The following is a 13,506-nucleotide window of genomic DNA, read 5'->3' as shown; positions in this document are numbered from 1 at the left end:
TTGCCTAGGTGCTCAAAGGTCATCGTTCAAGACTCACTATGTAGAGCCATCCACCTACCAGCATGATAATTTCCACCTCGGGTTACAGTTGTGTTTCATAATGTGTTGCAACAGCATCAAGTGTAAGTGTGAGATGAAATAATTTAGGATGTTGTTATGTAGTTGTGCAAGGGTATGTTGTAAACAGTGTAGTGTTCTTGGTGTGGCATATATGTAAAGTGTTCTGAAACTGTGTGTGTAATGAGAAGAAAAGCTGCAGAGACTAGGCCCATAGGGATGCCAACCCCCAAACTCTTAAAGACATGGCAACTGATGTTAACCAAGACTCACCAATAACATAAAGTTGGAAAAAAAAATATTTTTAGTAATCATATTACATGATCACTAATATAAACTTGGAAAAGAATTATATTATATGCATCACATTACATGTAGTTTTAATTCATAAACCAGAAAAAACTAAGGGATGAAAAAATTATTCACTTGACAAAGTTAGAGAAATGAAATATTAACTTACAAATTTAAGAAATTATCATACAGGAATGAATACATATCCCCAAATGAGTGGGCAGCCCTATCAAATGCACAAAAAGCCCATATTATTATTGTTGATTTACACTATCACAACTTTTCTGACATGTGAAATATCTGAGGTATAACTCTCTGTTAGAATGGCAATCTTCATACAGCCAAGTTCTTTAAACAGTCAGTCCCTGCGATGGCATAGAGATTACCAACAGACTGAACGTGTAGAGGTGTATTACCTACATTTACATTTTGGTGTAACCTGGAATAGTATGGCTCTGCATACCAATATGCAGTAACATACTTGTTATTTCTCAGAAATATTCAATAAAGGTACTTTTTTAACCAACCTTGTTTCTCAAATGCTCTTCATTCTTTGAATATTAATTGAATAATATTAATAAGATAATATTACATAACCATAACATTACACTGAAATGTAACTTAATTAAGTTTTGCCCCAAAATTCAAAACTGTTCATTTATTCAATCATTTAATTAATACTTTTTGTTTCTGAAACAAATTAACTAACATGTGCTGAATTCACCCTACATCCAGGATTAAATTTTTTCAATACTTTTACCTTTTCAATTTCATTGTGTTTATTAAAATAATGTAACGTTACAACTTTAATAGAAAATCCCTAGCTTTTTTAAAACGCTAGGAATTTTCTAGAGATGTTTATTTCTGGTGTTAAAAAATGATTTGAAATAATAAACACAAGTTACCATTGTAAAATGATTACAGGAATGTGCTGATTTCCATCATTAATAACAAGGCAAAAGCACCTTAAGATAGTGATAGACACACTACAGACTCACAGAAAAAGTATTAAGGTAGTGAAAAATTCATGTAGTTGCAAAGTTTATATAACGGTAATGTCATAAATGATTCATTAACTGAATCTTAATCGATTGCAAAATATTTTTATCATTAGATATCTTATGATGAGCTTAGAAATTAGGTTAAATTTCCAAAAGTATTGAATGCATTATAAATAATTACTACACAAAAAAACTTGCTTTCATGATACACTAGAATTACATATAATTAACACATAAATATTATTTAATTTATAGAAAAAATTCCTACCACTTCACCATCAGATGAAGAAGCACCAACGTATTCAAGGCACAAACTAACAGGTTCATCAGGTAGAAAAATACGAGACTCATCAGTAAGTTCACCTCTTGCTTCTGGGGTAGGTGTCTGCGCTACTGCCTCTGGATGTTCAGCATAGAAATTACGACGACAACGCATCTCATCTAATAAAAATCGAAACTGTTAATTTCTGTTATTTTAAATGTATCAGACAAATCCTAAAATCCAGGGACTGAATACCCTGAAGGACCACAGAGTGACCAGCAATTTTCTGGTCAAATGCAAATAAATATTGGGTTGAAAGAACATCAATGCCTCTTAAATAGTCGGTTAGATAGTTATATTTGTAACTATATAAATCCTAAAGCATAAGTAACTGCTCCAGCAATATTCTTTAATAATTAGTTTCCAAAAAATTATTTATTACATGAAACTACCCCTGCCCTATGCATCAGAAGTATAGCTGCTACCAACAGGCTGCAGATAAGAGTAAGACCTACCTTACAAAAAATAAGACCAAAAATGGAAATACAGTAGGAGTTATGATGAATAAGAAATTGGGATAATGCAGAGTACACCATCACAAGCAACACAATGAGAGAAGTATTTTAGTATAAATAAATCCAAATTTATATCAATCTAATAGCAGAGATACAAGACAGAATATAAAAACACAAACAGATAATCTAATAAAATACATAACAAATGAATATTTGATAATAATGTAAGACTGGAATGCTACTGTAAATTGTTGCATGGTGTGGACTAGGACAGAAAAATGGAAGATGTTCTAGGCTCTTAAAGTTTTGCTTTAAATAAAATGTGTGAAAAATTACATTTAGTAAAATGCAACACGTAAAAAAAGTCATAATTTTATATAATCGCTGACCACAATCTAGTTAATTCGATTTATAAATAAACGAATGGATAAATTTATAAGGAGAATAATTAAGGCAAAAGAGGAACTTCTAGATACAAAGGTAACAGGTGGTAGGAAACCTTGGTTAATATGATACATGAGAATTGATGGATGGTGTAAAGTATAAAAATTTTTAAGGTAATGATAGCAAAGAAAAATTTGTTAACAGAGAAGAAAAAAGAATTAGAGGATTTCTACTTTGAAATTAGGTCAACAGATCCATCAAAATTACGGCACTGTTCTGTTGAATTACAACTGAGTACACTGCACAGTTTGATACGATGTATAAGGGATGTCTAAAATTTAATGCAAACTGGAACATAACAGGAGAATAAAATATTGTATAAACTGTGTGCTGCCATCTCGTAGTATCTTCACCTAACATTCCAAATTCATTGACCCACACCCTCTAATTTTTTCAGTAATCATTGATAAGAATCGAGTTTGAGGACACACTATGATGTTAACATGTCTAAAACAAAGTGCAGTAGTAGAATTTTTAACAGCAGGAAAAATGAATCCTAGTGACATTCATTATCATCTAAGAGTTGTTTTTTTCTCATTTTATAATGTCATTTTTGTTGCAATTCATGTGTACCACTGTTAACCAGCTAACTGAATTGATCTCATCAAATGAATATTGCAATTTCAATGATTTGGAGAGAACTGAAGGATCATGTCACAGACTGCAAGTTTTGTATAAATAAAATATCAGGGATAACAGCTAAGACTGGACATACTGTTAAATATCCTAATAATCCCTCTGCTATAAGATCAGTGCCTCACAGTCCAGTTTCCAAACCCAGTTATCACCAAAAAATTATATTAAGATGAAGCTGTTGATGTTGAAAGTGCAGATCTATCAGATGATGACCAAAGGAGAGACCCATACATATTAGAAAATATAAACACTGAACCACACAGTCAAAACTAAATGACCTCGTTCATAATCTAAATTTATCCAAGAATCAACCTGAAATTCTTGTACAGCAAGTGAAAGGATTCCATAATTTACAAGACAGTAATAAAATAAGTGCTTTTCAAGATAAACAGTGTAAATTTGAATGTCTTTCTTCCATTATGAAGATTTTTTTATATACACCTCAAAGTGTAGTTTGAAAGCAGTCCTTCATCTTGGAAATAATATCCCAACAATCCCTTTGACTCAGGCAGCTTACATGAAGGAATCATATAAAAATATGAAACTTATATTTGATATGATTCAGTATGAGAAACATTTGTGCAGACCTGAAAGTGATAGCACTCTTACTTGGTTAATTACTTGGGTATAATAGATTTTGTTGCTTCTGTGAGTGGGACAGCAGAGATAGGAAGAATTATTATGTTAAAAAAGAGTGGCCAAAAACAGAAACATTGACTGTAGGGGAGAAGAATATTGTGAATCTAGCAACTTTTCAAACCCTGAAAAGGTTTACCTTCTGCCACATACATTAAACTAGGTTTAATGAAAGTTTTCATTAAACAATAACTCAAGATACGATTGAATTTTACTTTCTACAAAGCAATCTCTAAAATAAAAGATTCTATGATAAAGGAAAGTATATTTGTTGAACCGCAAATAAGAAACTAATGAACAAAATTGAATTTGAAGACAGGTTGCTGCGTGGAAATCTTTTAAAGTTTGTAAATAACTTCCTTTTTAATCAAAAGACTGATAATTTAAATGTGAAAGGAGAAGTTTGTTTAGTCCTTGAAACATCCTGAAAAGATCACTACAATATCTTTGTTCAGTAGAGAGTGCATCCTGGTGAGTGAAGACATGTTTTTGGTTCTCTGCGAATTATTAATTTTGCAATGAGTTTGTATCAAATTTTGTCTGAAAACCAGACATTTATAATTATCAGCTTTGGAGAGTCAACTCTTAAAATCAGCTTTCAGGGTAAATGGCTGCTGGTCAAATGTTTTTTTCTGGTTCAACAGAAAGTTGCCAGTGAATCAGTCAAAGACGATTCCAATCTGGCCACCCTTCCACTTCAACAACCAACAAAACTGTGAAAGTTCACAATTTAGTGCACTCTGACCGTAGCTGAAAAACTGCATTTAACTTTCTAAACATTCCAACCAATTTTAACTGAAGATTTGAACATATGTCCATGAAATTCATTCCGAAATTGTTGTCAGACCAGCAGAAACAATACTGATTTGAAGTGTCCCAAGAACTAATTATTCGGCCCAAAACTAGCCCAAATTTATTAAATAGGGTAATTACAGGCGACGAATCATGGGTTTATGGGTATGACCCTGAAACAAAGGCACAATCTTCACCATGGAGGGATCGAACTTCGCCATGACCAAAAAAATTAGCAAAAAATTTGGTCAAATGTGAAGACAATATTGGTGCCTTTCTTCAATTCTGCGATTTCGTGCATCTCAAATTTGCCCTAGGGAGCAGTCAAATAGGAATACTATAAACCTGTCAAATTTTAAATTGGTTTACATGTCTAATTTATACAGAAATGTCTCTATACATGGGGACTTCATGGAAAAATAAATGTAGGTTTTTATTGCAAATAAAATGTACTTTTATGCCGCATTTGTATCATTTCACTATCTCTTCAATGAACAATTGTGCATTACATTTTAGCCACCCCTCACATATAAAACTGGAGAAATTTGCACAGATTATTAAACAAATGCAATATTTACCATACCAATGAAACCAGAAGCAGGTAAGTGCAAGAATACCACAGTACTTCTTTTGCTACAGATACCTGCATCTCATGCATTGAAAGTAATTAATCACTACGATAATAAATCAATTTTGGGCAGAAATAAATTTACAAGATATTTCCAGTATTTTTCATAATATTCTGCCCACAGAACATGTGAAAAAACATATCTACTATGTGTACTGTATAAAGAATAATGTGGTTTAAGAAAGAGCATGGATGCAAGAAAGACTATTTTGACCATCAGGCTTCAGAAGAATAAAGCCATTTCTGCCCAGCATTTGTAAATGATAATGCAAATACACTAAAAGTATATTTGTACTACCACTGCTGCTTTCTTTCGTATTTGCCTTATTACAACAAAAGCCTAAGTAAAAATTTATTTTCTTCTCCAAACTTCTTGAAAAATCAATGTTGATAATTAACAAAAATAAATAATCTTTTTAAAAACTACATTAATAAAAAAAATAATAAAGAAGGATACAGCAGGTAAAGAGTGAGTTTTTCTCATTTAATTTAGTTATAGTATTTCATTTCCTAATTAAAGAATGTTTCTAATAATAACTGATATTTAAACAAACTATAATATTAACAATTCTTATTAATATTATTAACAATACTGTTAATATTAATATTATTGTTTACCTATAATATTAACAACAATACATTTATCAAGAACTTACTTTGATATAATCCTGGAACAAGCTTATAAACAATTGTCTGAAGAGTATCATCAGGCCGAATATTTTGTAATGGCCTTGTCTTATGTACCTGAACATCACAGATAGGGCAGTATTTATTTGTCTCTAAATACCGAACAATACAGCTTTTACAAACTGAAAACAGAGAGTTACTGAGTAATTCTACAAGTAAACAATCATAACAATTATTTTGTACAACAAACATGATAATATGTTAACACAATAAAAAAAAATATGTCTTCTACTCTGGTAATATGTCAACAAAATTCACTAATAATGTGATCAAATATCTCATATTTACAAGAAATGTGTTACTATTTCACCTTTTATTTATTTACATTTTTTTTAAATAAAGGTAGAATTTTGTTTTCCAGAAGTGAAATTTATGAGAGGTTATGGTATTTCCTTCAGAGTTCACTATTCAACATTTCCACTGATAAAAAAATTAAACTAACTGGAGAAAATATTGCAATATTAATGTAATGAACTATAAAATTACAGTTTCTGGACAGCATATTTCATAATTAAGGGTGTTATTTATATTGTTACAATCCTTTTTTTGCAATTACTAAAAGAGGTTTTTATCAAACCAGACAGTGGAAATGTTTTCATGCATCTCAACACAGGAAGGCTTATGACAAAGGGCCTATGATCCACTGTCATCAATAAATTACCTAACCATTTTAAAAGTTTTTACATTAATACAATTAAAGATTTTCTTTTAGAGAAACAATATTACTCTTCCAATAAATCTTTAATTATACTAACTTTAAAAAAATTGTTTTTTATATCCCACATTCCAAGTGTACTTAAATATGAGCCCAACATAATTTTTCAATAGCCTCCTCTGAGAGAAGGCTATTTTTTCATAATTCTTTTATTTAATATATTTCCTTAATATTATTTCACGTGCTTCATATTTAATAATAATTAACATAAACTTCAATCACATTTATTTTTGATCTTATAATCTATGTTTTCATATTTACAATTTATCGTACATGATCTTTTAATGCATTAATATGTACAGATCAGAAAAGAGTACTTATTTATTAAAATTAGACCTCGTTCTATAAAAATGAGGAGAGGGGAAATGTTTAACTCCTAATGTATCAGGATAGCATGGATTATACTAGCAATAGGTTGCACAAAAATAGATTCCCAATGATTTGCATCTTGAGTTGTGTATAATCTAGGATATTTTTGTACTACTATGTTTCTCAGTTCAACCTAGAGTTGTTTAACGTGAATGAGAAAGGTTGTTTTAATGAAAGTAATTTCATTCTCAGAAGAATTATCTCCTTATATCTCATGTTATGAAACTGACAGTTTACATTACATACTTTAGTGCTCACACCAGTCTTATACAGCAATTATGGACCTAAAAATTGTCTGCATCTGTCTTTAGGTCTGCATCTGTCACTATGTCAAACAAAAAAACATTACAGAAAAATACCATGGTAATAAAAAGGAAGGGTTATCTCCTCTAGAAAAATACTAAGGATATTTTAGTACTGTTAATGTTCCATAAATCAATAAAGTTTGAATAATGAATTCTTGAGGAGGGAGTAGGAAAATGAAAAACCTGAAGCTGTGTTACATTAAAATTTATCAAAAACTGAAGTAGTTAGGCTTGATCAAATGAATGGATTTTCAAAATACAGTTGAATTTTTCTCCCAAAATCTGAGTTTTTTTACAAGAAAAACTCAGAGGGAGAAACTATTTTTTCATCTTTTTACAATGTGCAATTCAATTGTATTCATTCTTTACAGAGTAACTTGTATACAAATTATAAAAAAAAAAATCTCTCTAAGAAACATCTTGTAAATATAAGTTTTAGAATGGCTCATATATGTCATCAAGGAACTGAGGCAGTTATTACAAGTTCTTCAATTAACAGATTACAAAGAAACATTTCATGAATATTCCTTACAATGAAAAAAAATCAACTCAACACAAATACATGAAATCTGTTCAGATAAGTCAAGGCACCAACTGGTAAGTTTGGTAGGAAGAAACATGCTGGGATGTTCTAACTATGAAGTGGAAATTTGCAAACTAAACTGTTTCAAGTATAAAAGTCAATTAAGCATAATTATTTTATCTTACAATGTTTTATTTTCATAATATGTAAACATTAATTTATAAATACATGAAAATTGAAGTACTTTTTAGAATAAACAGTATCACATATTACAAGTGAATTGAGCAAATTTCACAGTTAAAGATTAAAAAAAAATTTATTAGCTGGATTATGACTGCAGTGATTTTTTTAAACTTGAAAGTATTGAAAGATGTTACAGCCTTTTCCAGAGAATAATTTCTCAGAATAGGCAATTGATTTTCTAAAAATTTCAGACATTCATTTTCTTTAAGGCAATCTTGAAAAATAGATGGTTCAATTATTGGTCCCCAATTGCAATTCTACACATTTAAAACAGTAAAAAATAGAAAAGAAAAAAAAATATATATATATATATATATATATATGGAAATAATTTGAGACCATAATTTATTTTTTATGTTTAATTTATTTAATTATTGCAAAAAATAATTAAATGCATTAACAAAGAACAAAAGATTTTTTTTTTTATTTTACTGCTTACTTTAAAAGTCCTAATACAGTTTGCTAAAAAGGGAGTAAAATAGTTTACTTTCTACAAATATCTAAAAAAAAAAAGACAATTGATTTTACCAAAAAATACAATCAGACCTTTTTTATGGTATTTAACTTCCCTGCAATTTTTTTTTCTCCATATGACAAAAAAAAAATGGATTATGACAATTATAAAAAAATCTGCATATTTTGGCCTTCCCATGAGAAAATGTTTCTTATTTTGGAAATTTTTTTTTACAATTAACAAATACATAAATTTCTATGAAAAACACTAGAAACAAAGATAAATTATTTCCATACATTTTTTTCCATAATTTCTAAAACTAACGAAATTACAGGTAAAACACACTTATAAAAAAATCAGTAATGTTTTTAAATTTTTAAGTACCAAATTCTATTAGGATTTCCGTTTGATTAAAAATAATTATTGGAATTTTAAATTCAATTTGGTTTCCTTTTATTCTTAGATGTACTTTAAAAAAAATTAAAACTGGAAAAAGTCATTTTGCATTTCCAAGTTTGTACTTAGAAGTGCTAGAATCATTAAATAAAATCATCTATTTAAGGGCAAAAACATCACACCACAGCCATTCATACATTCCTTTTCACATATTTATTTTTAAGTGGACTTGACTGTACATTTTTATACTGATTTGCCAGATAGATCATTGAGCTTGAAAAAGTGTAGAAAAGAAATAGCAATTGTCTAAACAAAGAACAGGTACACCAGCTAGTGTGTACCTGTTTGTATTATCATCCTTAATCCTTTTGTATTATCATCACCCAGAATAAAAAGCTTTCATTAAAAAAAGTAACAAAATAGAAACAATCTAAAAATTAAACAAAAAAATTTACAACTAATATAATACTACAGGTAAAACTTTTCTTAAAATAAATTTATAATTAATATCATAACCGTAAACACAGAATTAAAATAAGCGTAAATATAATAAAAAAACGAAAAAATAATAAAAATATACAAAATTTAACTAGAAATAAATAAAATTTTACAAAGTCAGAGAGGAGTGTAAAGAACCTCTTCTCGAATAACAGAAAGACTAAGAACTAACATAAAAACTAAACTATTAAAAATGAAAAAAACTTAAAACTAATATCACTAAAAACTTACAACTAATATCACAGTTGGAATCTTGAAAATACAATTAAAAAAAGAAAGAAAGTAAAATTTACATAAACATAGAACTTAACAAATTACGAGAGGGTGTAAAGGCCCCTTCTTGGAAAACAAAATAAATAACAAACACAAAAACATAAAAATTAAAGCAAAAACAGACACATTAAAAACTTTTCCAATAAAAAAACTATAAACAACAATATAAAATTTTAGATATAAAATCAACAAGACTCAAAAATAGAAACATCCAGTCTAAAACTTCATTATCATTACAATTTAAATTTACGACACAAGACCACATAACACATGCAGTTCACAAGTATGTGGCGCACAGTCATGCGGCAGTCGCATTATATGTATAGTTCGGTGTGTAACCGAACTAGGAAGTAACCAGGTGTTCCCTGTTGACATGAGGTACTTGTGTGTGACTCTGGTATGTCCTAATCGCAATCCACTTCCGCAAGACCACTTTCTCACAACAAATTTTTCTGCATGAGGAATCCCATGGCAACACAGTATCTTTAATGTGCTGGAGTTTGTTATTGACGGTAGCCATCCAGTCACTTTGCCACTTTGCTCAAAGAGACTGTTTTATACAATTAAGAAAGTCAGAAGTAATATATGAGTAGTGAAGGGAGGTTGATTACATGTGTCTTTAGCAGGGAAATCTGTATGTTCATTACCCGGAATCCCCACATGGCTCCAGCAGAAACTCACTTGTGTGTTGTGTGGCTTCAACTCAGCGATTGCATTGTAGATTTTGACGATGATAGGATGTCTGCAATAAAAGTTTTCTAAGGCTTGTAGAGCACTACACGAGTCACTGCAAATAAGGATATTTCAGTACTTAGAGTTAATGATATTCAGTGCCTTATTTATAGTGTACAGTTCAGTAGTAAACACACTCGTAATACCAGGTAGACCAAACATATAATTTCTATCACTGACAACAAATTTGCAACCAATGGTAGCGTTCTGTTTTGATCCATCAGTGTATACTACTGCGTCTGGGTTTATCTTTGAGAGAATATAGCAAAACGTTTGCTGGAAGACAGTAGGTGGTGTTGATTCTTTATGTATATCATAAGGTCAAACACAAAATTTATAAGGTTCATTTTCCACTGAGGATATGAGCACAGATACTTTGGAAAAATAGAAGGTGTCGATATTTATTAGGTGCAATAGACTTCAGGTATGAACACCTACAGATGCAGTACAACATGGATGGTCCTCATACCTTCCTAAATTTGGATTCCCAAGGGCTGAGTCAAGAGCTGGGTGATTTGGCTGTCCTTTAGGAAAATAAGATGCTAAAAGCTAGTCCTGTCTATCCCAAAGCGATGGCTCACTTAAGCTTATGACAGTAAACTGTTGACTTAAGAAGTCAAGTAAGCTTATGACAGGACTTGATCTAAAGACACCTGTGGCAAATTGAAGGAAAGTATGATGTACAGCATCCAGCATTTTAAGCACAGTATGGCGCGCTGAAGAGTAGGCGACACAACCACAATCTAAACAGGAATGAACAAGGGAACAATAGAAACATATCATTCATGACCAATTGGCTCCCCAATTTGTGTTACGAAGGACTCACAGCATATCTAAAAGTCTGGAACATTTTGTTTTTAATTCTTTGATGTGTTTGACCCAAGTAAGGTGATTATCAAAAAATAATAAGAATAAAAACCTGTTATCGGGAGACATAGTAATTAGCTCTATGTTGAGAAAAAATTGTGGAATGGAAGAGTCCCACAGCCAAGAAAAGAGTACAAATCTTGTTTTTTCAAGTGAAAAGGTAAAGCCGGCAACCCTACACAAAGTTTGAAGGCGAGATATAGTGTTTTATAGTAGTCTCTCTGCTGTGGCTGTTGAACAGAAAGTAATATATATAGCAGTCAACAAGTAATGAACATGAAACAGGTGGCTGCACACATTTAGTAATACTGTTGATGGCTATAGAATAAAAGGTGGTACTTAAAACACTTCCTTGAGGCACTCCATTCTCCAAGGTGATGATGTTATGTGATAAGGAATCTCCAACACGAACACGGAAAGTTCAATCAGTTAAGAAACCCCTAATAAATGCAAGCATATAGTCCTTGAATTCCCATACTTTACATGTATTAAGAATAACATGTCGCCAGGCCACATCATACCCCTTTTTGATATCAAAGAAGACAGCTGGCAGAGTAGGAAAGCGTTTTGAATAGCTGCTTCCAGTGACACTAAATGGTCAATGAAAGAACGTCCTTGGCAGAAACTGCAATGTTGCAGATGTAGAAGGCCATGTCTCTCCAAGTACTATGTGAGCCTGTGGTTCACCATTCCCTCCATCACTTTGCATAAAACGCCTGTCAAAGGGAAAGGGCGGTAGCTTGAGGGGGCTTCCTTTGTCTTTACCAAGTTTAAATATTGGTATGACAATGCCTTCTGACTAGACCAAAGGGAAAACTTGTGAGGAGAATAGCCTATTATAAATAATATAAAATAGGTGTTGTAGCACCAAATTAGGAAGGTGTGAGAGCATACTGAGACGAATGTTGTCAGGTTCAGGGGATGTCATATAAGTGCGTGTGATAACTCGTTGAATCAAAATGAAGCGTTTAATTCACCAACCGAATCACCAAATTTAACGATAGTACTTTCATCTGTAATTTGCACCTCTGAAATTCATTACTGTATAGAGGTGAAGGACACCAGACAGAAACAATCTGCCAAAATACTTGCCACTGTAGAAGGTGATGTAAGGAGTTCTCCAGAATAAGTCCAAGAATGGATGTTTTGGTGATCCACAGATTGTACGGATTTTTTTTCACACACAGAAATGGGAGTAGTGCATGAGATGGTGTCCACATATTTCCCCCATGACTTCCTTCTAGCATCTAAGAATACCACACAACATACTGCTCTAGCCTTACAATACAAATCTAGGTGTTCATTTGTAGGCCTGCGATTAAATTTGCGCATTGCTTGTCAAGCATTTTGTTAATAGCATTTTGGCAATCAGCATTCCACCAAGGAACAGAAAGGAAAGAAAGCTTTCCCGATGTTTGGGTGATATATCTACTACCACTGTCAAGTACAGAGACATAAAAGAGATAAGTTTGTCAAGGGCGTCTTCACCATCATCATATTGTGATGGGAAGGCTTTATGGTAACTGTTCCAATCTGCCTTTTCAACAATCCATCTTCATAGTCGTTTATTCACCTTGCGGTCGACATCAAAAGCTATAGTAATTGGTCTGTGGTCACTGTCATGAAGATTGTCAGAACAGACCAATTAAGAAGAGGGAGTAAATTTGGTGAACATAAGGAGAGGTCAATATTTGACAGTGTACCAGAGAATGAGGACATAAATGTATATGACCCATCATTCAGTAGACAAAGGTCCAACCAAGACTTGTCTCACACTGTTTATCATATTTCCTCAAGAGAAGCAGAAAGATGAGCCCCAGGAAATACCCATACCCATATATACGTGTAAAATTATTAATTTTATATACAATATTATTTTGCTGTATATTCGCCTATTTTTAATTGTCAGATGTCACAATATTTAGCAGGTATTTTAAAAATGAAATAGCTGATGATGAGGCTATATAAGAATGTTAAATTACATAATTTATCATTCTGTTTTGAAGTAATTATTATTAATTATATACAAAGATTCTGTAATGTTTTTAAAATGTTACATTATTATTTATATCATTTATATAATCTAAATTCTAATGAAAAACAATAACTGAAGATTACCAAAGAATCAAAAGATACCTCTGAAATGGCAATGATCTACACAATCAATGAATTACAGAATTTT

The 13,506-nt window shown here is 31.3% G+C and overlaps 1 protein-coding gene across 4 annotated transcripts in view; it reads right to left on the bottom strand.

The window, feature by feature from the left end:
* Positions 1-13,506, bottom strand: part of LOC142329332 (uncharacterized) — a 69,600-nt gene that overhangs the window by 37,696 nt on the left and 18,398 nt on the right. For all 4 annotated transcript variants that reach the window (XM_075373829.1, XM_075373846.1, XM_075373837.1 and 1 more), the window contains 2 exons: positions 5,919-6,071; positions 1,618-1,790 (listed from right to left, as the gene is read on the bottom strand). In XM_075373829.1, the coding sequence (XP_075229944.1) occupies positions 1,618-1,790; positions 5,919-6,071 (326 nt within the window). The remainder of the gene's footprint in view (positions 1-1,617; positions 1,791-5,918; positions 6,072-13,506) is intronic.

Source organism: Lycorma delicatula, chromosome 1, assembly GCF_047948215.1.
Source record: "Lycorma delicatula isolate Av1 chromosome 1, ASM4794821v1, whole genome shotgun sequence".
In the NCBI taxonomy this organism is placed as follows: Eukaryota; Metazoa; Arthropoda; class Insecta; order Hemiptera; family Fulgoridae; genus Lycorma; species Lycorma delicatula.
The sequence above is the reverse complement of the archived record's forward strand: the minus strand, read 5'-3'. Positions and strand labels throughout refer to the sequence as shown.